Source organism: Diceros bicornis, chromosome 4 (assembly GCF_020826845.1).
Source record: "Diceros bicornis minor isolate mBicDic1 chromosome 4, mDicBic1.mat.cur, whole genome shotgun sequence".
In the NCBI taxonomy this organism is placed as follows: domain Eukaryota; kingdom Metazoa; phylum Chordata; class Mammalia; order Perissodactyla; family Rhinocerotidae; genus Diceros; species Diceros bicornis.
Window position 1 is genome coordinate 15,246,248 of NC_080743.1, and position 27,633 is coordinate 15,273,880.

The 27,633-nt window shown below is 37.3% G+C and overlaps 1 protein-coding gene across 3 annotated transcripts in view; it reads left to right on the top strand.

Moving 5' to 3' along the window:
* The window catches only part of NEXN (nexilin F-actin binding protein), a 56,028-nt gene that overhangs the window by 2,996 nt on the left and 25,399 nt on the right, over positions 1-27,633 (top strand). For 2 of the 3 annotated variants that reach the window (XM_058538354.1, XM_058538355.1), the window contains exons 3-5: positions 20,987-21,065; positions 23,463-23,538; positions 23,624-23,772. In XM_058538354.1, coding sequence (XP_058394337.1) covers positions 21,039-21,065; positions 23,463-23,538; positions 23,624-23,772 — 252 coding nt within the window. In that variant the 5' untranslated portion in view covers positions 20,987-21,038. Of the gene's footprint in view, positions 1-20,986; positions 21,066-23,121; positions 23,262-23,462; positions 23,539-23,623; positions 23,773-27,633 lie in introns of those variants that run through there. The other variant, XM_058538356.1, reaches the window with a different exon arrangement.

Consider the following 27,633-nt stretch of genomic DNA (forward strand, 5'->3'; position numbering starts at 1 on the left):
ACTTTAATTTGGAATCTGTGCTATTTTTGAAAATTTGATATGTAAGATTAGTCATTGTCAAAATGTATGTCATCCTGAGATGACTATATTTAGCATCAACAAAGGAAGGCATTATCTAGGTTTTTGAACAGTATTTTTACCCTGAAATTACACTTGAAGTATTTAGGTTAGGGTTTCAGTTGTGAACAGAATGAAAACTGAATATGTGTATTTGGAAGAGATTAATTGGGGATTTAGATTGCTTAGAACCAACTGGCCTGAAATGACATACCTCATTTAGGAAAAAAAATAAAACCTACTATCTTCGAAATACCCTAAAGGCAAATAAAAGTACTGTTTAAATAAAAACACATGCCTAAAAGGAAGAAAACAATGAAGTAAATGTAGAAAAGTGTATAACAGATGGGCAGATGTCTCAAAGTTTTTACGGAAGAGAGGACTCGGAACATTTTATAGTATGTAGGCCATTCGCACACAGAAAACATCTTGGTCATCTACTTTATAATTTAGAGGGAAAATGACCCACAACATTCTTAACAATTTCACATATTTCTATTCTCATTTAATTAATCTGTGGTCAACATCACCTGTGTAGTTTCTTTCATGTTCTCTTTTTTCTGGTTTTATAATTGCAAAATTACGTATTATTTACATACACTTGGAATTGTTATATTTTCTTTTTCTATTTAAATATTCAGTGCATAGTTTGGCTTGACTTGTGGTAGTATACTTTCTACCCTCTAGGATGGGTGGATTTTTACCCAGAAATCCAACTTATTTAACTCTTAGTCAATTTGTTTTTTTTCTTTTTTTGGGGGGAAGAAGATCAGCCCTGAGCTAACATCCATACCAATCCTCCTCTTTTTGCTGAGGAAGACTGGCCCTGAGCTAACATCTGTGCCCATCTTCCTCCACTTTACGTGGGATGCTGCCACAGCATGGCCTGACAAGCGGGCCTTGGTGCTCGCCCCAGATCTGAACCCCCGGCCGCCAGCAGCGGAGTGCGCGCACTTAACTGCTACGCCACGGGACCGGCCCCAAATTTGTTTTTTATTATAGAATTAATACAACCATATTATATTTATGGTTAAAAATTATGGAGAATGGAAAAGGGGCTCTCAAAATCTGACACATCTACTGTTAGTATTTTGATATATTTCCTTCTTTTTCCTATGCATAGGATATTTTTCTCGCATTGCCATATCTCAGTGAGGCTACCTGTGTGAAAGCACGTGATGCCACATCTGCCCTCTAGTAAATATTCAATAGCTGGTTCTTTTTCTCCCCTTCCCTCCTTGTCATCTCTTCCTTCTTGCTCTCAGATTAGAAGACAGATATGTTGGGGCCCCCTAGACCAGGTTTTGAGGTTGGTGAAATTTGACTTTCACTTTCTTTCTGTGCCTCTTTCCCGTCCTTTCCTTCCCTTTAACTCTGCCTCCCTCCTTCTGGACAGAGTAGGCCTCCCCTTGGCTTTTTCCATTTTCTCAGTGCTGCCTGTTCATTTAGATCAGGACCCACGAATTGGCAGCCAAAAAGCCACTTTCAGCCAGAGACATGCTTAAAAATTCGTACATTTTATATTAAAATATGGATTTCCAGCCTTTCTTGAAAAATTGAAAGATCTTGATAAAGCTGGGTCCACATTTCTGCATAGCAACAATACCCTGGAACTAAGTAGTGGCTTCCCTCTCAGAACACACGCTCTCCTTTTGACATATTCTTCATCATTCCCTATTGTTTTACAACTAGTCATCACTCATTTACATGACCTGTCAATTATACTATATAACATTAACTTACATTTATGTTACCTGACCGTATACACTGGAGTATGCAGTCCCCTGAGCTACGTATTACGGCAAATCTGAAGCCATGGTAGGAGGGAAGTTCTGCTGGACTTAGCGTTAGGAACCTGGACTTCAAAAGTTGTACATACATTTTGGTTAGCAATCCTTCTCTTAAATAATGTGATCATGGGAATGGGAAGAACAGGTTAACATTCCTTGACACGAATTGCTGGTGTCAATTTGAGCTGGAAGGGACCATGTATTTCTAACTAAAACAAATAAAATATTTTAACTGGTGAGATTTTAAAAAGCACAGGGGAGATTTTTCTGGGAAAAAAGTCTTTCCTAGGAGCTCTTAAATAATCCTGCTTTCTCCCCATCCTAGAAGTATTTAAGAGACTTTTTATGACCCCTAGAGATTGGCCATAAAAAAGAGCTAACTACCGTTCTTCTTCTGCCTCCCCACTGTCCCCACTTGTTTGGAGCCAGAGGCCTGGGTCTTCCCGTTCCCAGCTGTGTCCTTCATTGGAAAGCCATCTTTCACTTGCAGAGGGTGAGGAGACCAGTCTCCTCCAGAGGTTACCACATCCATTGGCTTGGGAAGCCAACTTCCTAAAGCCCCAAGTTTCTGGTTTTTCTTAATATCTAGTTTAATGTAAACTTCCTCCATTTTACTTTATTTTCTATTATTCATTCATTTATGCATCCTCATCATCAGTTCTCCTTTTGGAGATATCAGTCATAAGTTTTATTTGGGCTGATTTTGGATTAGTTTTCTTGTTATAGCTCTGTCATTCATCCACTTGCTCAAATATCAGTTGAGTTTGCTGTGTCCTACTTGTTGTGTGAGGTAAGGTTAAAGAATGGAGTAGAACACAGTTCTTACCTTTCAGGGCTCATAATATGGTGAGTGCTCTTTGAAAAATATCACATAAAGTCATATGAATGCAAAGTATTATATATTATTAATACAGAAGAATGTCAAGGCAGGTTGAAAATAAGCTTCTTGGTTATCAGTGAAGAATTGTGTATGGTAGGAGGAAAAAAACCTCACTATTTCAAATAGGGAAAATAGGATCTAATTTCATGTTTTTGAATTGTGATGAGGTTTTATAATACAAATTTTAAAGTATAAAGTTACAACCTTCATTAATTAAATGTAATAATGTTGCTTTATATTTCTTGTACAAGTGAAAAGTGATAAAAATTTAGGCTCACATTTTATGAAGCTCAAAACAATGTTGTTTGTTCCAAAGACTGTAAGGAGGTAGGTTTTAACATTCACTTGTAGCATATAGTTAAGTGTTCTGTCTAAACCCTTATTAAAAGTTGAGACAAAGAATTTACTTGAGTTTAATAAAATGCAGATTTAAAGCTGTCACTGTCTTGACAATTCTGTTCTCCTTGAAAAGAGAGATAATACTTTAACACAATGAAACAGTTAATTGTAAATGATGGAGAGGTATAATTTAAAATTCTTTTTTTTTGCTGAAGAAGATTCGTCCTGGCTCTAAAATTCATTTTCTTGATTCCTGTGTTATTTGCTGTCTTGGATTATTTTAATTGTGTATCTCAAAAAGTCAAGGAAAGGGCCAGCTCCAGTGGTTAAGTTCAGCACACTCTGTTTTGGCGGCCTGGGTTCAGTTCCTGGGCATGGACCTACACCACTTGTCTGTCAGTGGCCATGCTGTGGCAGTGGCTCACATACAAAAAGAGGAAGATTGGCAATGGATTTTAGCTCAGGCGAATCTTCTCAGGAAAAAAAAGAAAAAGAAAAAAAATCAAGGAAAATTAATTAAATTTAGAAAAGTTAGAGGTTAAACATAGGTCCAATGAAATTCTAGAACAGAAATATTAGCATGCATATATTAAGATAGATCTGTTGTACTTATTATTATATTCTGCTGTGAGACTTACATATTGTCTCATAGGTTGAGCTTCATACCTTAATATGCAACCTGGAAATTATTTTGTAACAGCCCAAAAGTATACTCTATTCTTGAAACATATTTTATCAGGCCATTAAGTCATTTTCAAAAACTTCCTGAAACCTATCTCATTAATTGCTATGCCAGTTGTTACCAATATTAGTATTACCATTGGGCAAATTTTATATATATATAATATTTTGTGCACTTAAATTGGTAAAAATGGAGAATGATAGAGTGAAATGAGTAGTTGACTAAAAGTCAAGAAACCTGGAGTCTAGTTCCTTATTCTGCTACTGAACAGCTTGCAACCTTGGATAAGTCACTGAATCTCTTTGTGCCTCTTGTTTTTTCATGTGGTAAGTGAAGTTAGTTGGACTAAGTGGTCTTTAAGTCCTTAGATGATGAGCTCCAAAAATCCATGATTCTTAATCCATGTATAACCAGAACCCAAATGTAATTCTCATAGGTAGTAAAACCTGTTCAAAACTGAACTCATTTTCTGACTCCTCAAACATGCTTTTAAATTTAATCTCAGTTAATGGTATCCCTGTCCACCCATTTGCTCAAACTAGAACCCTGGAGTTAATTCTTGACATATTCCTCTCCTCACCTCTACCCTCCAAATCTAACCTGCTAAAGTTCTTGCAATAGTGCCCCCATTACAATGTCAGTTCCCTGGAGGCAGGGACTTGCTCTTTTTGTTCACCTTCATCTCTCCACAGCCTAGGATAGTGCCTGGCGTATAGTAGGAGCTTAATAAAAACTTGTTAAATAAGTGGATGAATGGATCACCATTCCTGTCAATTCCACTTCTAAAATGTCTCCTCCAACTTTTCATTCCCAACGCCACTCTCTTAATTCGGGTGCTTATCTTCTCTTGCCAAGATCATTGTACTTCTCCTCCTCCTTGTAGTCTTTCCCCTTTTCATTCCAATTTTCTGCACTGCTATCCGAGTCTCTCTTTTTTCTTTCTAGAATACATACCAGGTTAAGTCACATTCCTGCTTAAAAATCCTTTGCTGTCTCCCCATTGCCTATAGGATCAAGTCTAAACATTTTTTTTGTGTGTGTGTGAGGAAGATCAGCGCTGAGCTAACATCCATTGCAAATCCTCCTCTTTTTGCTGAGGAAGACTGGCCCTGGGCTAACATCCGTGCCCATCTTCCTCTACTTTATGGGGCACACCGCCACAGCATGGCTTGACAAGTGGTGTGTCGGTGCGCGCTCGGCATCTGAACCTGCGAACCCCAGGCCGCCGAGGTGGAGCGCACGAGCTTAACCACTACACCACTGGACCAGCCCCTAAAATTTTCTTTTTTTGAGGGGGGTGGCGGGGAGGAAGATCAGCCCTGAGCTAACATCTGATGCCAATCCTCCTCTTTTTTCTGAGGAAGCTTGGCCCTGGGCTAACATCCGTGCCTATCTCCCTCTACTTTATATGGGACGCCACCACAGCATGGCTCGACAAGCAGTGCGTCGGTGCACGCCGGGGATCTGAACCCACGAACCCCAGGCCACTGCAGCACAGCATGCACACTTAACCGCTTGTGCCACCAGGCCGGACCCCCCTAAAGTTTTTCTTAATATGGCATTTAGGAATCTTCCCAGTCTGTGCCCAGCCTGTCTTTCTAGTTTTACCATAGATTCGCTGGACAACTTATAGCTCCCTGAATTTGCAATGGGTCGTCAGGCATTGGTGTTTTTGTTCATGTTGCTTCTTTTGCCTGGATGCCCTTACCCTCTTTTCTACTTTATGAAATCTTACTTATCCTTCAAGGTCTAAATCAAATGTCACCATCTCTGTGTAACCTTCCTTAACCCCAGCCCCCTCCTTAACTCCACCATAGTCTTTTCCATGTTTCTATAGCCATGTATATATACTGCTATTATAGCACCTACTACTTTGTATTATAATTACTTGTAGTCCCATCTGTTTCTCCCAAGAAAGCTGCTTGATTTCATCATCACAGCCTTCTTTATTATGACCAAACTCTTGCTGATGAGTCACACGTTCAACCTGATCCTTTGGTCAGTGTTTTCTCTCTACTATTCTTGGAAACTATTCAACTGGCTTGGCTGACACCTCTTAGACACTTAGAAAAGTGCAGTGGGGCTGAATTGTTGTGTTGCTGCTGCCCCTTTAAGGTGACCGAGGACATTGCATCTGCCAGCTTAGACAGAAGAAAAGTCACTTAATACTAATTCAGAACAGTCTGTGAGATTCCAGATATAAAATCCTTTGGCATTCAAGGTACTGAGTTTAGGAATTAAGTTGTTAAACTAATCTTCATTTAGTATTCTAAAATACAGTGAGGGAGTGCTCAATCCAACTGCTCCCTTTTTAGAATGAGAACTGACATTATTTGATAGACTGTTCTTTCCTGTAATTCAGTAAAAACCAGAATGTGGTCTTAGAATCCCTGGGAGTCCCCAAGACCCTTTATGGGCCCATGAAATCCTTCCAATTCCAATTACATATCTGTATGAGGCCATATTTTCTTTATGTACTTCAGTCAAAACAACATATCACAATAGTTTGAATGCAGAAGCAGATAGGAGAATGTACGTGTCTTTTATTAAGCCAGATATTAAAACGATGTGCAAAAATGTAAAACAATGCCTCTCTTCTTACTAATTATTTTTACTTTGGAAAATAAAGTTATTTTTCATGAAATGTGTTTATGTTGATATATAATGAGTGTGTTATTAGTTTAAATGACTTATAAGTATATATTTGAAAATTCTGTTTTAATTTCCAATACATTAAATATCTATAGATATAATCTATATAAACAAAGACTCTCTAGGGTCCTCAATAATAGGCCCAGACATTAGGCCCTGAGCTCAAAAAGTTTGAGAACCACTCCTCTAATTCATAGCCTTTCTTCCAGTGGGGGCATTTTTCTTTAACATCACAGAGCTTATTTTTATAGGTGTTTGCACACTTTCAGATATTACTTAAATAAATTATTTTCTAACTAAAAATTTAAGCCTTATTATATTTTCTTGGTAATTATCTTTCATCCCATCTAAACTATAGCTCCATGAAAAGAGAGATTGTATCCTGTTCATCTTTGTATATGTAGGGCCTTATACTCTCTCTAGCACATTGTAGAAAGATGTTCAGTAAATGCTTCTTGAATAAATAAATATTTATTCATTTTAGCTAATTTCTTCATCTTTTCCCATTTATTCTTACTTCTATCATACTCATCACCTCTAAATTTATGAAATAACATGGAAACCACCTAGTGTATGGCACATAATAGGGATTCAGTTGTTAGTTTCCACCCTTCTCCTTCATTCAGTATAGAGACTCTAGGTCTTTCCTTTAATGTATCGTAGCTTTAAAAATATCCTCACATTTTATTTATATATGTAACTTAATTTTATTAATGACTTCATCAAATGAGAACTTACAAATTTTCTTTGAGTGATTACTTTAGAGTCTTCCCAAGAGAAAATAAAAGGCAAAAGTTATTAGGTTTGCTTCTGGGCGTAATTCTGAGAGAATAGGAGAATGCGCTGCATAGGGCCTAGGATGTGGTGGGTGCAGCTGGAGTTGGATTTAAAGCATCTATAAAATACTTGTGCATTATGCTGAAATAGATGTTGCACAAAAGAAGTGAAACAGACTTTGTACTGTTGAGACTATGGAAAAAGCAGGTAATTGTTGAAACTTCGTGATGGGTATATGGGGGTTCATTATATTAGTCTCTCTAATTTTGTATATGTCTGAAATTTTCCATAATAAAAAGTTAAGCAAAGAAGATGTATTAGACTGATATGTCTGAGATATTTAACAATATAAAAATTTTTAAAGTTTATGCCAGATACACCTAGAAGCCTAAACACATTTAGAGGTGTCAGAGACTGAAGGAGAAAAAACATCCATGCTTAGGGTGAAGTGGAGAAAATCACCATTTCTATTATAATTAGTTTGGGAAAATGCTTCGTTGGTGAAGAAGTGGCTTAAGAATTGTCTTGGAGGTGGAAAAAGGCTGTTGAATGTATTTGTCTAGATGAGAGGTTGAAGGAATGGGAGGAGACAAGGGAAACCAGACAGTCTGAGGGAAACTACAGAAGGCCTAACAAGCCCGGGGGAGAATTTTAATTGTCATCCATGATGCACTGCAGTTACTATCCTCAGGGCTGGAGTGACAGGCGAGGGTTAAGGGGTACAGAAGGGTGGCGGATGCAGTAGTTGAGTAGGCAACCAGGTGGGCCTGGATGAAGGCAGAAAGAACCGCAAGCCATGACCCTATTAGAAATCAAAAGAATCATGGCTAGAAGTTACTCTGGAACTTTTTAAACCTCATTTTACTAATAATGTATACTTAAAATCGTTATTCTGATGATATGTATCAGTTCAGAATTTTGAAGAAACTGTATTAAAACAGCTTCCCTATAGCAACTGAGGTAACTATATGTCCTCGCCACACTTGGATTCTGGTACCTATTGAAAAGATTTGATAATTTGAAAATGTTTATGAGGATTCTGAAGGAGAGAAAACAATTAAAGTGAATAATTTGAATTTTATAGCTTCTCATTTTGTAAGTTTATTAATCAAAATGATAGTGATACATATGAATACTAAATATATATATAGTATTTCTGGTAAGCATAAATAAATAAATAGTATTTCTGTAATACTACATATATAATAGTATTTCTGGTAAGCATGATTATGTGAAATTGAAGGAGGGCCTGGGGCCTCGGTGCTAAATAAAAAGTAGCAAATTCCACCACTTACATCAATGGATAGATCATCCAGATGAAAAGTCAATAAAGAAATAGTGGACTGGGCCGGCCCCGTGGCTTAGCAGTTAAGTGCGCATGCTCTGATACTGGCGGTCCGGGTTCGGATCCCGGGCGAGCACCGACGCACCACTTATCTGGCCATGCTGAGGCCACGTCCCACATACAGCAACTAGAAGGATGTGCACCTTTGACATACAACTATCTACTGGGGCTTTGGGGGAAAAAAAGGAGGAGGATTGGCAATAGATGTTAGCTCAGAGCTGGGCTTCCTCAGCAAAAAGAGGAGGATTAGCACAGATGTTAGCTCAGGGCTGATCTTCCTCACAAAAAAAGAAAAAGAAATAGTGGACTTAAATGAAAAACTGGACGAGATGGACCTAGTAGACATATACAGAGCACTCCATCCAAAAACAGCTGACTACACATTCTTCTCAAGCGCGCATGGAACATTCTCAAGGATAGACCATATGTTGGGAAACAAAGCAAGCCTCAATAAATTTAAGAAGATTGAAATCATAACAAGCATCTTTTCAGACCATAATGCTATGAAACTGGAAATCAACCACGGAAAAAAACTGGGAAAGTGACAAAAATGTGGAGATTAAACAACATGCGACTGAACAACCAATGGATCACTGATAAAATTAAAGGAGAAATCAAAAACTATCTGGAAACAAGTGAAAATGAAAATATGCCATACCAAACCATATGGGATGCAGCAAAAGTGGTCCTGAGAGGGAAACTCATAGCGATACAAGCCCACCTTAACAAACAAGAAAAAGCCCAAATAAGCAACCTTAAATTACACCTAACAGAACTAGAAAAAGAAGAACAAACAAAGCCCAAAGTCAGCAGAAGGAGAGAAATAGTAAAAATCAGAGCAGAAATAAGTGAAATTGAGACCAAAAAAACAGTAGAAAGGATTAATGAAACAAAGAGTTGTTTCTTTGAGAAGATAAACAAAATTGACAAACCTTTAGCCAGACTTACTAAGAAAAAAAGAGAAAAGGCTCAAGTAAATAAAACTAGAAATGAAAGAGGAGAAATTAAAATGGATCCCACAGAAATACAGAGGATTATAAGAGAATACTATGAGAAATTATATGCCAACAAATTGGACAATCTAGAAGAAATGGATAAATTCTTAGACTCATACACCCTCCCAAAACTGAACCAAGAAGAAATGGAGAATCTGAATAGACCAATCACAAGTAAAGAGATTGAAATAGTAATCAAAAACCTCCCAAAAAATAAAAGTCCAGGACCAGATGGCTTCTCTGGTGAATTTTACCAAACACTCAAAGAAGATTTAATACCCATCCTTCTCAAACTATTCCAAAAAATAGAGGAAGATGGAACACTTCCTAAATCATTCTATGAAGCCAACATCACTCTGATACCAAAGCCAGACAAAGACAATACAAAGAAGGAAAATTACAGACCAATATCGCTGATGAACATAGATGCAAAAATCCTCAACAAAATATTGGCAAACCGAATACAGCAATACATTAAAAAGATCATACACCATGATCAAGTGGGATTTATACCAGGGACACAGGGATGGTTCAACATCCCCAAATCAATCAACGTGATACACCACATCAACAAAACAAAGAATAAAAACCACATGGTCATCTCAGTAGACGCAGAGAAGGCATTTGACAAGATACAACATCCATTTATGATAAAAACTCTCAACAAAATGGGTATAGAAGGAAAGTACCTCAACATAATAAAGGCTATTTATGACAAACCCACAGCCAACATCATACTCAATGGGGAAAGACTGAAAGCCACTCCTCTGAGAACAGGAATGAGGCAGGGCTGCCCACTCTCACCACTCCTATTCAACATAGTACTGGAGGTTTTGGCCAGAGCAATTAGTCAAGAAAAAAGAATAAAAGGAATCCAAATAGGCAACGAAGAAGTGAAACTCTCACTATTTGCAGATGACATGATTTTATATATAGAAAACCCTAAAGAATCCGTTGGAAAACTATTAGAAATAATAAACAACTACAGCAAAGTTGCAGGGTACAAAATCAGTCTACAAAAATCAGTTGCATTTCTGTAGGCTAATAACGAACTAACAGACACAGAGCTCAAAAAGATAATACCATTTACAATTGCATCAAAAAGAATAAAATATCTAGGAATAAATCTTATCAAGGAGGTGAAAGACTTATACAATAAAAACTACAAGACATTATTGAAACAAATCGATGATGACATAAAGAAATAGAAAGACATCCCATGCACATGGATTGGAAGAATAAACATAGTTAAAATGTCTATATTACCTAAAGCAATCTACAGAATCCCAATGACATTCTTCACGGAAATAGAAAAAAGAGTACTAAAATTCATATGGGGCAACAAAAGACCCCGAATAGCTAAAGCAATCCTAAGAAAAAAGAACAAAACTGGAGGCATCACAATCCCTGACTTCAAAACATACTACAAAGCAATAGTAATCAAAACAGCATGGTACTGGTACAAAAACAGACAGACAGATCAATAGAACGGAATTGAAAGCCCAGAAATAAAACCACACATATACGGACAGCTAATTTTCGACAAAAGAACTAAGAACATACAATGGAGAAAGGAAAGTCTCTTCAATAAATGGTGTTGGGAAAACTGGACAGCCACATGCAAAAGAATGAAAGTGGACCATCTGCTATTGCCGTTCACAAAAATTAACTCAAAATGGATCAAAGACCTGAAGGTGAGACCTGAAACTATAAAACTTATAGAAGAAAATATAGGCAACACAATATTTGACATTGGTCATAAAGGAATCTTTTCAGATGACATGCCTACCCAGACTAGGGAAACTAAAGAAAAAATAAACAAGTGGGACTTTATCAGATTAAAGAGCTTCTACAAGACAAACAAAACCAGAATCAAGATGAACAGACAACCCACTAGCTAGGAGAAAATATTTGCAAAACATATATCTGACAAGGGGTTGATCTCCATAATATATAAAGAACTCACACAACTGAACAACAAAAAAACAACCCAATCAAAAAATGGGCAGAGGAAATGAACAGACACTTCTCCAAAGAAGATATACAGATGGCCAATAGGCACATGAAAAGATGTTCAACATCACTAATCATCAGGGAAATGCAAATCAAAACAACACTAAGATATCACCTCACGCCCGTTAGAATGGCTATAATCACCAAGACAAAAAACAACAAATGTAGGAGAAGATGTGGAGAAACAGGAACCCTCAGACACAGCTGGTGGGAATGCAAACTGGTGCAGCCTCTATGGAAAACGGTATGGAGATTCCTCAAAGAATTAAAAATAGAGGTCCCCTATGATCCAGCTATCCCACTACTGGGAATCTATCCAACGAACCTGAAATCAACAATCCAAAGAGGCTTATGCACCCCTATGTTCATTGCAGCATTATTCACCATAGCCAAGAAGTGGAAGCAACCTAAGTGTCCCTCGACTGACGATTGGATCAAGAAGATGTGGTATATATATACAATGGAATACTACTCAGCTGTAAAAAAAGACAAAATCGTCCCATTTCCAACAACATGGATGGACCTGGAGGGTATCATGTTAAGGGAAGTAAGCCAGAAAGAGAAAGACAAACACTGTATGATCTCACTCACATGTGGAATATAAACCAACACATGGACAGAGAAAACTATATTGTGGTTACCAGGGGCAAGGGGGTGGGGGGTGGGCACAAGGGGTGAAGGGAGACATATATATGGTGATGGGCAAACAAAAATGTACAACCCAAAATTTCACAATGTTATAAACTATTAAAACATTAATAGGGCCGGCCCCGTGGCTTAGCTGTTAAGTGCGTGCGCTCCACTGCTGGCGGCCCGGGATTCGGATCCCAGGCGTGCACCAACACACCGCTTCTCTGGCCATCCTGAGGCCGCGTCCCACATACAGCAACTAGAAGGCTGTGCAACTATGACGTACAACTATCTACTGGGGCTTTGGGGGAAGATAAATAAATAAATAAAATGTTAAAAAAATCAATAAAAATAAAAAAACAGCAAATTCCACATGAGTTTATAGACTAGTAGGTGAAATGTTGACTAATAATATATGTAAAAAGCCTGAAAGTGGGAGGAGATGATAAAACGAGTCAAAGACTGAATGATATTTGGAATTTGAGAATATGTTTCCAAAAGATTAATTTAAAAATCATCTGTAAATGTCCAACAGCAGAGTTTAAAATATAGTATAAAGAGTTTATTAAGGGAATAAAAGTTGAGTCAAAGGAATGGGATCTTTTAGACTTCATAGTTTTGATGATTACTACATGGATATTGAAAATCTTTCCATGATGGCTTTTGGGGTTTATTTTAAACTGTAATTTATTATTTAACAAGCATTGAGCTAGGCACCTCAGAGGAACTAATCCTCTGTAATCTGGGAAAGGAGCAAAAAGTTAACCAGCTGTACAGATGAAAGTCTGGGTGGAAGTAAGAGAAGTGCAAAATGTGCACTGAGAATGGAAGTCATTGATCTTAGGCGTCTAACTGGAAGCTTAGGGTATGGTGCAGGCTGCCTTTTGGTTGACGTTAGAATCCTACCTGTGTCTGCAGATAGCAAAGCAGATTGGACCACTAAAAATCCTATTCCAAGGCTTTTGTTGAGAGTTTTGGTTAACATACTGTTAACGACATGAGAATAGGGAGAGTGTCTATTCAGTGCTGTATTTCTCAATGCCTAACAGAGTGCCTGGCACACAGTAGATGCTTAATAAATATTTATGTAATTAATGGTATATTCTATTTATATCATATTCCTGCATAATGATAATCATAATGATAGTCATACATTATATCCAGATAATCTTTAACTGTTTATAAAGTGCTTTGCCTTGAAGTTGGCAGGATTTACTTATTCAGTAAACAGTTATTATGTATGTCTTCTATATGCCAGACACCTGCTAAGTGCTATGGATACAATAGTGTATAGAATACAGTCTCTACTCTCAAAGAGTTCACATTCTGACAGAGGAGGTGGTCAAGAAAGTGTTTCATTACCATACACTGTGGTAAATGCTACAATTGGGGTAAACATGGGGATGCTATGGCAACGCACAGGCGAAGCACTTAACCCAGTCTCTCCAGGTTTCCTGGAGAAAAGAGAGAATTTATCTAAGAACCAAAGGATGAGTAGAAGTTAGCTAAAAGAATGAGGGAATGGGTAGAACATTAAGCTGAGGGAGCCAGCTGTGCAAAGGCTTGCGGTGTGCCAGCATGTCAGCATGGGTGATAGAGTGGGAGGGTGGTGTGAAGAGAGATGAGGCTAAAGATGTAATTTAAACTACCAAAGTGTATTCAATCACTGAAGAAAAAGTGTAACGTGAGAAGAAAAGGGCAAAGACTGAAATGTGGGGACAAACAGCTAACAAATGGAGAGAGGCAAAGAAGCCCTCAGAGGGGACAGAGAAGGAATGGTCAGAGACATGAAAGAACGGAGAGAATGGTGTCATGGAGCCGAGCAAGGAGGATTTCAAGAATGAAGGAGTGGGGCCAGCCCGGTGGTATAGTGGTTAAGTTCGCATGCTCGGCTTCAGCGGCCCAGGGTTCGCGGATTTGGATTCCGGGTGCGGACCTACACACCACTCATCAAGCCATGCTGTGGCAACATCCGACATACAAAATAGAGGAAGATTGGCACAGATGTTAGCTCAGGGACAATCTCCCTCACCAAAAGAAAAAAAAAATGAAGGCCTGACCAAGAGTGTCAGGTGTAGCAGTGTGAAGTTCAGAAGGAGGGAACTGTCCGTTTTATTTGGCAAGATAATGAGAAAAGCATTATTATGCTTATTTTACATGTAAAACTGAAGTTCACAGAAGTTAACTGGTTTGTCTAAGACCATACATCTAATAAACGACCTAAACAGAAACTCTAGTCCAAGTTTTCTGGCTTTAATTCCAGTGCGTCTTCCACCATCACTGTCTTCTTAATGTGTTTGAAAAATCAACAACTAACTGAGAAATTATCATTAGGATATATTTATAATTCTGAATATTTTGCTACAAAGGTCTTTAAGCAACAAAAGTTCTAGTAGAATATTTTGGAAGATTTCAAATTATATTTGTATTAATCTTTTATCAAATTTAAAAATACATGGGGGCCGGCCCCGTGGCTTAGTGATTAAGTGTGCAAGCTCCGCTACTGGTGGCCTGGGTTCAGATCCTGGGCACGCACCAACGCACCGCTTCTCCGGCCATGCTGAGGCCACGTCCCACATACAGCAACTAGAAGGATGTGCAACTGTGACATACAACTATCTACTGGGGCTTTGGGGGAAAAAAAAAGGAGGAGGATTGGCAATAGATTTTAGCTCAGAGCCGGTCTTCCTCAGCAAAAAGAGGAGGATTAGCACGGATATCAGCTCAGGGCTGATCTTCCTCACACACACACATGCCAAAAAAAAGTGAATTGGGTTACTTTAGGAGTACACTGGTAAGTAATGTTCTGTTAGATAAGAAATTCAGAAGCCTTCTGTACTCTTGGCAATTTAGCAGAATGATGAGATATATTAGTATGTTCCTTAATCAAGAGAATGACATACATGTGAATATTGTTACTTGATTCTTCACTATTGTTAATTCCAACAATAGGAGTGCTACTTGCATGTCGCTGACTTGGGCACTTTAAAAATCAGAGACTGGGGCCAGCCCGGTGGCATAGTGGTTAAGTTCACGTTCTCTGCTTCAGCGGCCCGGGGCTCACAGGTTTGGATCCTGGGCCCTTGCAGACATATGCGCCGCTTATCAACCCATGCTGTGGCAGGCGTCCCACATATAAAGTAGCGGAAGATGGGCATGGATGTTAGCCCAGGGCCAATGTTTCTTAGCAAAAAGAGGAGAATTGGCAACAGATGTTAGCTCAGGGCTAATCTTCCTCACCAAAAAAATAAAAAAATAAAAATAAAATAAATAAATAAAAAAGTAAAAATCAGAGACTAAAACAGTCCCTGATTTTATCACACATGAATCAGTTCACTAAATGAATTCTAAACCACAACCAGCTGAGATAGCTGCATTTCATTCAGTACCTGAGAATCATTTATTAACCTAACTGTGTGTTCTGCTTAACTCCAAGTAATTCTAAGAATAACTGCTAGCATGTCATCAATTTAAAAGGAAATAAACTTACTTAAATAAAAACTCTGTGCTGCTCACATAGTCAAAATATCTGTTTCTCAGCTACCCAGCACTGTGTTCTCCTGCCAGTTGCCAGCTAAATATTACAAATTCACTAAATGTAGAGACTACTAGCAATCATGCCTTTTTGGCTTCCAGCATATTTCTACTGCTCAGAATTGTGGTTCTGAAATAATTGGATTAAAGGTTCTGTTGATTACACTAGTAGGTAAAACCTTATGAGCTGGTTGGTATTCCCCTCTCCCACACACACCCGTTGTACCGTTTTCTTGGCATCAGCATAATACGATGGGTAAGAATGCAGACTCTGGAGTCAGACTGCCTGTTTTTATCCTCTATCCACCACTCATTAGTTATGTGGTCTTGGGCAAGTAATACTTGCCTCAGTTTTAAGTCTCAGTTTTCCCATCTGTAACAATTTCTAGAAGACTTCAAATCCTATTAGATAACCTCTAAGACATTATTCTCCTATTAATATTTTAAGAAATTTTAAATTACTGGGCTTGGAAATTTTTTTGAGAGAGGGTTTGATAATAGTATTTACCTTAAAGGGTTATTGTGGGGAGTAAATGAAATAATGCTTGTCAACCACCTGGCACATTACCTGGGACACAGTAAAGGCTCAATAAGTGTTAGCTGGGATTATTATCATCATTAATTTTATTCACATTGTGATCAAAGGATGTATTAGTGAGACAGTGGATTTAGATAAGACAATACAATTAATGACTGTGGAACAGAGTTCTTTCCTGCGAAGTTAATAAACCAAATGTAGTCAAATTCATACCTTTAACTTTGGTTTAGCACAGAAAGACAATTGAGTTAGCAATTGAAATACACTGTTGTTTCTACCAGGCAGAGTCACACTTTTTAAAAATTATCTATAAAAGAATCCTATAAATATTTATCTGCTTGATTTTGATTTTCTTTTTCTCCAACATAAAACTATTTAAGAGATATGAGTCCTCAATAGGACTCATTAAAACCAATTTTTTAATTAAAACCAATTAAAAACCAATTTTTTAATCTACACCTTAAAAAACAATTCCAGGGGCTGGCCTGGTGGTGGAGCGGTTAAGTTTGTGTGCTCTGCTTCAGCGGCCCAGGGTGTGCCAGTTTGGATCCTGGGTGCAGACCGATGCACCACTTGTCAAGCCATGCTCTGGTGGCGTCCCATGTAAAGTAGAGGAAAATGGGCATGAATGTTAGCCCAGGGCCAGTCTTCCTCAGCAAAAAGAGGAGGATTGGCAATGGATGTTAGCTCAGTGTAGCGTCCTCACAAAAAACAAAAAAACAGAGAAACAATTCCATAAAACAAAAAGCTAATAAACTTATTTTGCTACAACCTTTTTATCCTCAAAATGCAGAACGGAGAAAACTGTCAACAGAGGATCACTTGCTTATATTTTAACCAAAAAAGTTAAGGTTAGTACTGTTCAAATTTTCACAAACTTGCAAAATGAGACCTCAGAATACTGAAACAACATTTAAAAAACTATTTTAAGTGGTTTTACTCATACCAAATTCAAAAAATCAATATTATTTTATTCTGAATCTATAAATAAGTCAAGATATAACTTGAATATTTTTAAAAAATTAGATGAAAAGGGCTAGCTAATTCATTTATTCTCCAGGACTACTCTTGACAGGCTAATTCACTGTCACCAAACCATACAATTTTCTTTCATTTCACCAGGAAAAAAAGGCTTCTTGAAGTTCTCTCTGGCTAATTAATTCAGCTAAAATTATCAATCCCTATAATCCCACGTGACATTGTATGTGAGATTGCTCAAATTTTCCTCATACTCTTTGGCATTACTCTTTTAAGTTACACAAATAGTATGTTAATATATGCTCACTGGCAGGGAAATGTAATTTTTTACTGAAGAGAGTAAATTATAGTGATGGAGACCATGAGTAATGAAACTGATCAAAATTATTGACACCTACTAATGTTAGGTATTATTCTAGAGTTTTTCACATGTGTTATCTCATCTAATCCTACCTAGGAAGCACGGATGTTAGCCCAGGGCCAATCTTCCTCAGCAAAAAGAGGAGGATTGGCAACAGATGTTAGCTCAGGGCTAATCTTGCTCATCAAAAAAAAAAAAGACACTGCTAAGAAAATGAAAAGACAAGTCAAAGACTGGGAGAAAATCTTTGTAAATCATACATCTGATATAGGTCTTGTATCCAGAATATATAAAGTATTCTCAAAACTTAATAATGGGAAAATAAATAACCCAGTAATAAAATGAGCAAAAGATTTTCAGATACTTCCAACAAAGAATATTTACAGATAGAAAAGAAACGTGAGGGCTGGCCCCGTGGCTTAGCGGTTAAGTGCGCGCGCTCTGCTGCTGGCGGCCCGGGTTCGGATTCCGGGTGCGTACCGACACACCTCTTCTCCGGCCATGCTGAGGCCACGTCCCACATACAGCAACTAGAAGGATGTGCAACTATGACATACAACTATCTACTGGGGCTTTGGGGGAAAAAATAAATAAATAAAATTATTAAAAAAAAAAAAGAAATGTGAGAAGATGTTTAATATCATTAGTTATTATGGAAATGTCAATTAAAACCATAATGTGACGTCACTACACACCTTTAGAATGTCTAAAACGAAGAAGACCATACCAAGTGTTGGTGAGTATATGGAGGAAGTGTATCTCTCATACACTATTGGTGGGAAGATAAAATGGTACAACCACTTAGAAAACAGTTTGCTATGGGGCTGGCCCGGTGGCATAGTGGTTAAGTTCATGCACTCTGCTTCAGTGGCTTGGGATTTGTGGATTCGGATCCCAGGCACAGACCTACACACTGCTCATCAAGCCATGCTGTGGTGGCGTCCCATATACAAAATAGAGGAAGATTGGCACAGATGTTAGCTCAGGGACAATCTTCCTCAACAACAACAACAAAATAGAAAACAGTTTGGCAGTTTCTTAAAAAGTTAAACATAGAGAGCCAGCCCTGATAGCCTAGTGGTTAAAGTTTGGCACGCTCTGCTTTGGTGGCTGGGGTTTGGTTCCTGGGCGTGGAACACACCACTCATCTGTCAGTTGCCATGCTGTGGCGGCAGCTCACATAGAAGAACTAGAAGGACTACAACTAGAATATACAACTGCGTACTGGGGCTTTTGGGAGGGAAAAAAAAAAAGAGAGAGGAAGATGGGCAGCAGATGTTAGCTCAGGGCGAATCTTTCTCATAAAAAGAAAAAAAGTTAAACATACATCTACTATAAGACCCATTATACTTTATTTACCCCACAGAAATAAAAAAGAATATGTCCACACAAAGACTTGCACATGAGTATTCATAGCAGCTTTATTTGTAATAGTCAGTAACTGGAAACAACACAAATGTCCATCAATAGATGAATGGTTAACCAATTGTGGTATATTCATACAATGGAATAATATTCAGTAATAAAAAGGCATGAACCATTGATATATGCAACAACATGGATGAATCTCAAAATAATGATGCTGGGTGAAAGAGGCCAGACAATAGAGTACATACTATATGGTTCCATATAGAGAAAATTTAAACTAATCTACAGTGACAGAAAGCATATCTGCCAGGGGATCGGGGTGGGAGAGGCAAGAAGAGGAGGGAGGTAAAGCGTCTGAGAAAACTGTTGGGGGTAATGTATATATTCATTATCTTGATTGTGGTAATGGTGTCGTGAGTACATACATATGTCAGAACTTATCAAATTGTTCACTTTTTAAAAGTGTAGTTTATCGTACGTCAATTATACCTTAGTAAAGTTGTTCAAATTTTTTAAAGGCATAGATAAATTAAAATTCTAAAAATTATTCAATTAGGGGCTGGCCCCGTGGCTTGGCGGTTAAGTGTGCGCGCTCCGCTGCTGGCGGCCCGGGTTCGGATCCCGGGCGTGCACCGTCGCACTGCTTGTCCGGCCATGCTGGGGCTGCGTCCCACATACAGCAACTGGAAGGATGTGCAACTATGGCATACAACTATCTACTGGGGCTTTGGGGGAAAAATAAATAAATAAAATTTAAAAAAATTATTCAATTAATCCAGAAGTAGGAAGGAAAAGAGTAATAGAGGAACAAAAAAAAGAGGGGGCAAACAGGCAACAAATAGTAAAAATGGTAGGCATAAGTCCATTCATATAAATAATTACATTAAATTGTTACCCCCTGAAATTAAAAGACAGATATTATCAGAACTGATTGTTTAAAAAGCCAGCACCAATTATATGCTCTATCCAAGAGATGTACTTTACATATAAAGACATAGAGACGTTGAAAAATAAATGGCTAGAAATTATATACCATGCAAACTAAAGAAAGTTGGTGTGGCTATTTTAATATCAGATGAGTTTAAGACAATGAAGTAAGATGAGGGAAATTTCATACTGATGAAAGGGTCAATTCAAAAAGAAGATATTACAATAATTATGTATATGCACTTAAAAGAGCTTGAAATTACGTGAAACAAAAATGACAAAATTGAAAGAAGAAATAGATAATTCCATATAGTTGAAGACTGATAGAAGAACTAGGACCCCCCCCCCAAATTAAGTAAAGACATAGGAGATCTAAATAACGGGATAAGCCACCTTGACCTCGTTGATATTTGTAGAATAATACACTCGATAACTGCAGAATACACATTCTTTGCAAGTGCACTTGATATGTTCACCAAACTATTCTGGGCCATAAACTTACAGGGATCTTTTACCACCATGAGCCTTGTACCTTCTATACGCGGTATCTTGGAAAAAGGAGCTAACAGTTATCACAATTTATTACTTGCCTGAATTATGTCAGTATTTTTTGAGGGGCAGTTAACATGCTGTTTCTGTTTACAAGGATATGTAGCACGGGGGCTGGCCCACTGGCATAGTGGTTAAGTTTGCGCCCTCAGCTTCAGCTGCCTGGGGTTCACAGGTTCAGATCCCGGGTGTGGACCTATGCAGTGCTTATCAAGCCATGCTGTGGCAGGCGTCTCACATATAAAAAAAGTAGAGGAAGGGGCTGGCCTGGCGGCGCAGTAGTTAAGTGCACGCACTCCGCTTCAGTGGCCCGGGGTTTGCAGGTTCAGATCCCGCGCGTGCACCGACACACCGCTTGTCAAGCCATGCTGTGGCAGCGTCCCATATAAAGTAGAAGAAGATGGGCATGGGTGTTAGCCCAGGGCCAATCTTCCTCAGCAAAAAGAGGAGGATTGGCAACAGATGTTAGCTCAGGGCTAATCTTCCTCCAAAAAAAAAAAAAAAGAATACATAGCATATTAAAAAATTAAATCATTAAAAATTCTTATTAAAGACTAATATATTTTTTCAGGTGCAAAAATATACAAAGCTTCATAATCACCCCAAGACCACATAGAGCAAACATGAATGATATTTCCCAAAAAGCTGAGGTAAGTCTCAAAAGTTAAAAAAAAAGGTAGGAAACTTGGGATTGACTGTAGAACTGGTGAAAGAGCACTTGTTTGGTGGAAAGGTCATATTCAGAAGTTCATGATAACACAGTGTCAAGATGTAAAACATAAGAAGAGATGAAATTCGGGGCTGGCCTGGTGGTGTAGTCTTTAAGTTCACGCACTCTGCTTTGGCAGCCCAGGATTTGCAGGTTCGGATCCCAGGCGCAGACCTACACACCGCTCATCAGGCCATGCTGTGGTGACGTCCCACATAGAAAATAGAGGAAGAGTGGCACAGATGTTAGCTCAGGGCTAATCTTCCTCAGCAAAAAGAGGAAGATTGGCAATGGATGTTAGCTCAGGGCCAATTTCCCTCACCAAAAAAAAAAAAAAAAAAGAGAGAGATAAAATTCACAGGCTAGTCTTGAGCCCAGTATTTTCATTTCATTTCATTGGATTCTAATCTAGGAAACGTGAGTATTAAATTTGTGAATGATAGTGAAATGGATGTGATGGCTAGCATCTTGAATAGAAGTTTAATATCCTAATAAGTCTTAGAAGTTATTTTTTTTTTAGTATTAAAAAACAGATTTGGGGCTGGTCTGGTGGCATAATGTTTAAGTTTGTGTGCTTTGCTTTGGTGGCCTGGGGTCCGTAGGTTCGGATCCCGGGCGCAGACCTACGCACCACTTATCAAGCCATGCTGTGGCAGCGTCCCATATAAAGTAGAGGAAGATGGGCAAGGACGTTAGTCCAGGGCCAGTCTTCCTCAGCAAAAGGAGGAGGATTGGCATGGATGTTAGCTGAGAGCTGTTCTTCCTTAGGAAAAAAACCCAGAAAAACAGATTTGACGTCTACTTTTAGGATAAAGTGCTAATTCACTCTCGGGTGAGGATCCTTCTTAGCTACTTCTTCCAGCAGCTGCAATATAACTTCTCTTGGCCTTTTTCTGGTTCTTGGCTGTAGTTACTGAGAGTTGTAGTAAGAGGAGCTCAGTTGCTGACACTCCAAAATTATAAACTTTACAAAACCTTAAATGCACAATGACACCATAAGAAGATACTAAGATAAAGGCTGGGTATGCCACAGATTAATTTAAAACGTTGCCATTATTACTAGGGGAAAGAATTTGGTGTTCTGAGACACTGAAGTTTTATTTATTGAAACTTCTTTTAGAGATCAGCTTAATTTTCAAAAAGATGAAAATAATTTGCTTTTCTGGTTTAAGAGTGGAGGAAAATCTTTACTCTAGTCTTTTACCAGATTCCTCCTTCTTTGGGAAGCTCTTTTGCCATTTGGGAATTTTCCTCTTAGAGCTCATTCTACTTGGAATGCTACAGCCTTCTTACGCATTTTCAATGTTGGTTTAAAGAAGTTCTAGATGGGCAGTATAGAAGTAGTAACAACATAAATCTGTGCTTGTGCACAAAGACCCTGGTGCACTTCAGCCACAAATGAGAAGTAAAGGACTGGCCTTCAGTTTTGCTCATATTAGATATGGAAACAAGCAAGAATGTTAATATGCGAATTAGGCTTTAAACTTTGAAACCTAAACTTTTGCTTTGTTTTCAACTAATTTGCTTTGTTTTCATCTAATTTATTGAAATTAGTCTTGGTGTCTTTTAAGCGAGTGATGTAAAATCTGAATCTTTAGTAATGGAGTAGGATAATAAAATATAGGTTGTTTTAAGTTAGAATGCGGTATTCAATTTTTATATTTTACTAGCCTTCAGCTTCAGTAAAATGCATCCACAAAATGGGACTTCTTTACTATATATTAATAAAATTTTTACTCTCATATTTTCTGTAATTTCATTTTTCACACTTAGACTTTAGAAAGTGTCTAATCAGATTCTGATGGTACAAAGGTTTCAAATTCATTTCTATTTTCTGTTTCAATAAGTATTTCTTATATTGCTTATTCTGATCTATCTTTACCTAATTTCCTCTTATCTTTTTTTTTTTTTTTAACTTTCTTCTCTTTATTTTCTTCTAACGAAGATTCTGCTTTCTTCATCCAAACCTATCCAAAAAACCTATGTGCCAAAACTTGGCAAGGGTGATGTAAAGGATAAGTTTGAAGCCATGCAGAAGGCCAGGGAAGAAAGAAATCAAAGGAGATCTAGAGAAGAAAAGCAAAGAAGAAAAGAACAATATGTTAGAGAGAGAGAATGGAACAGGAGAAAGCAGGAGGTTATTTTATTTTATTTTATTCTTGTGCAAATATTCATTTTCATCTTTTTAATTTACATTTTATTATTCACATTAATCACATATCATATTAACTATAATTAAAATAATTTTCTGTGTTTAGAAACTAATTTAAAACTCTGCATATAATATGATTTAGTCTAAATTTTGGACATGTTCATATTAATTCATTTAACCATCTAGATTAAAGAAATGCTTGCTTCTGATGATGAAGAGGTATCTTCTAAAGTAGAAAAGGCCTATGTCCCAAAGCTAACAGGTAAGAAACTTGAGGGGTAAATTGTAAATGAAATTGCAAAAAAGGAAACCTAGCAAAATATCAGACATGTTTCATATATTCTTAGGAACCGTTAAAGGTAAATTTGCTGAAATGGAGAAACAAAGACAAGAGGAACAAAGGAAGAGAACGGAGGAGGAACGAAAACGCAGAATTGAGCAGGATATGTTAGAAAAGAGGAAGATACAACGTGAATTAGCAAAAAGGGCTGAGCAGGTACACACAAAATATTAAGTTGGTATTTGCTTCAGAAACTAATTGTACAGAGTAAAACTAATCAGTATGTTGCCTAATTAAAATATTTTAATATAACACAAACCTATTAAATAGCAACTAACTTGAAAACAAGATTTTAAGCACAAATATTTAACATCAAACGCCTAGAGGGATAAGGGCAGAATGTGCCTATTTTAAGGTTGAATACTGAGATGCCTTTTCTTATATTCCATCTTGTCATTCTGTGCACGTTCCTTACACTGTCCACTTTCCTTATTTCTCCTGACATGTTAGAGGATTTTATAAAGATGTATGGCAATTTCACACACAGACATAAACACAAGCATTTAAAAAAATGCTGATCTTTTAATACCAACCAGTAAATACTTTATTATCGAACACTAAGGTATAATTAGGATATCTTCCTATTCAAGAATTTGAAATAAATTAAATCATTTTATTTAATAATGGTATTATTAGCTAGCTTGTTAACTTCTTTTAAGTTGGGGACAGTAGTAGGAGAGGGGAGAAATGTGTAATAGTCATTTCCTTCATATAGCCGTTACTGATGCTCATAGCCACAGAGGACGTATTAGAAGGGGAGAATATTATTAATATAATTTTATATAGTCTCTTAATGAACTTAGAATTCCCATATATTTTAGCTCAGAGCATGAAAACTAAGAGGCTGGTAAGTATTTTTAAAATACTCAAGAATCTGATCTAATTTCCAGAAAAAGTTAATCTCTCAAAATGATTAGTGATAATAATGACATAGAAACTTGAAGTTCTAATAGTCATAATTACATTTTATTAAGTAAAGAACTGATCAATTCACAAAAATGTCTTTAATATATTGATACTTGTTTACATTATAAATGGTCTATAGACATAAAGTTGAAAACATGACAGAAGACAGTTATATTGTTTATGTGCTTCAATCTGGTCTACATTGTAAGATCAAAAAAAGATGATCAGGGGCTGGCGCAGTGGTTAAGTGTGCACGCTCCGCTTTGGCGGCCCGGGGTTCAGATCCCAGGTGTACACTGACGCACCGCTAATCAAGCCATGCTGTGGCGGCGTCCCAAATAAAGTGGAGGAAGATGGGCCCGGATGTTAGCCCAGGGCCAGTCTTCCTCAGCAAAAAGAGGAGGATTGGCAACAGATGTTAGCTCAGGGCTGATCTTCCTCACACACAAAAAAATGATCAATGTATTGAGCTTAATGAATAATAACGGTATTTCTCTCTCAGAGTTATTAATAAGATTATATGAGTTAATAAATACAAAGCACTTAGAACAGTACTTGGTACAAAGTAATTGGGCTATAAATACTTAATGTTTCACCTAAATGATAGTACATATAGATAAAACGTCATGAAACCATTTTAGTTTCTCCTTCTCTCATCGGTACTTTAACAAATGTCTTAACATAGTCTTCACAGTATATTGTTTCTTTAAAAAACACTTTAATTGTGAGATTGTTCTTGGCTTGTTTTTTGCCTATTCTTTAAGAACCTTAAATCTATTTGCCATGCTCCTTTCAGTTTCTACTACCTTTCTAAAAAGAGAAGTGACAAAGAAGGCAAAGCGTATGCTGTACTTGCATGTCAAAGAAATTTATTTATCCAGACTTTGCAAATAACCACTTCCAAGGCACAAATAGGCACCTGTATGGTGGCAAATGAGACATATGCCAGATGAAATCTAGAAAAGAATTGGAATTTCCTGTATTGTATTACTTTGTACCTCTTTATCTGAGGAAAGGATAGTATATATTTTACCTCTGCCACCTCCAGTCATCAAAGATCAGTATTCATTTTGCAATGAAATTTCACAAGGGAATACAATTATAATAAATGAGTGTTATAAATATAAAATATATCACTCTATGTAATTATATTAATAATATAAATTATAAATTATACAATAAGGCAATACAGTTATAACAAAATACATAATTAAAATATGTGGTGTTTGGCAGCAGATAATGGGTCTGCACATGGGATTAATCTCCTTCTTTTAAGTCTTGTGTTCTTTTTCAAAAAGCACTGATTACTCAGTAGACTTTAAGACCCATTACAACGCTGGGAACTGAATATGTAGGTAGTGGTTTCTCAAAGAAAAACTGTGTGTGTTGAAGAGGTGAGTTTGAATATGATGAAGACATAGGATACTCAGAGAGACGTGGAAACAAAATATAATCATGAAAAAACACCACTTCGTTCATAACCCTAGATACTACATGGCAGGGTGCCATATAATCCTGGTTAATGAAATTTTTGGCCTATTAAATTATTTGAGAATATGTAGGTATTGCAAAATAAACTATTAATAGTAGTTTCATCTTGCAAATGTAGAAAATTTAATTTTAAAATTAATTTAATTCAATTAACTACATTTTCTGCTCAAATCTAATAAAATTTAATCTGTCTTTGAATATAAGAAGTAAAGTATGACATAGGTAGTCAAGAAGATTCTTAATGTTTGTTTGAAAAATCCACTTGTACAATTCCATATTCAAGAATGCTATAGAAGGGATTCCTGATTCCGGAGGGTAGCTGAGTGACCTCCAAGATAATTATCAGTTCTGAGATTCTAGGATCTTATGATGAATTAAAAATGGGTATACTTTATATACTGGATGTTAAAACCAAAGACCAATAAAATTTGGGGGAAAATCTTAATTTGGTATAATCTGGTTATCTTTGAGGATACTCTGATGGGCAAGGTTAACATCTTTCAATTTATAAAAGAGAAGATATTGGTGGGGGGCGGGGGTATTGACAAGAAAAGGAAGAAAAGGAAGTTGATTTGGGAAGTTTTCTTTCCATAAATCAAAAGAAATAGTTGGGAAGCAGCTCTTCAATGGTAGCTTCTGAAAGCCGACACTATAACTGAATATCTCAGTTCTCTGTGAATATACTGACACCATGGCCACTTAGACAAATTCATCTTTTTCCCTGTTTGTTGAGATCCAATGGAAAAAAAATTCTATCTTTTTGTTGTTTTGGTAATAGTTTAAAATGAGCAAAGAAGAAAGCATACACACACACACAAAACCAAACAAAGAAAAACCCCCTCCAAATATAGTTTATTATCTTACCATAAGCTAATAAAAATCTGAGAAAGTTGTACCAGCAAGAAAAAGAAACTTGGGGTTAAGAAATTTAGAATTTCTCGGGGCCGGCCCCGTGGTGCAAGCGGTTAGGTGCCCGTGCTCCGCTGCGGTGGCCCGGGGTTCACCAGTTTGGATCCCAGCAGCGGGCGGGCACCGAGGCACCGCTAATCAAGCCATGCTGTGGTGCGTCCCATATAAAGTGGAGGAAGATGGGCATGGATGTTAGCCCAGGGCCAGTCTTCCTCAGCAAAAAAAGAGGAGCATTGGCAGATGTTAGCACAGGGCTGATCTTCCTCACAAAAAAAAAAAAAAAAGAAAGAAATTTACAATTTCTCTTCCCTATATGCTCAATGTCTGGCTTCTCACCCTATCTCCTAGAACCTTTTATTGAGACATTAATGTGATTTGTAGAGGAATTGTTAGCATTCTTTTGAAGGGAAATAATTTTGTAATTATTTTATTATAGATCCATTAAAATTTTTCTTAGTATAATACATCATTCAATAAAACCTTCACCATTTACACAGCAAATCAGTGTAATAATTCTGTAACAAAGCAAATTATTCTGAACAAAACTACTAAAAATAAACTATTAAAATTTTAAGTAGATTATTTTTAATAAATGATTTGTTCAGAATAATTTATTTTTCAAGAAATTTGGTATCTTAATAACATATATTATTTCTTCCTTGACATAGAATATAGAAAAGTGGGATGATGAGAGAACAGGGACTTAGCCAG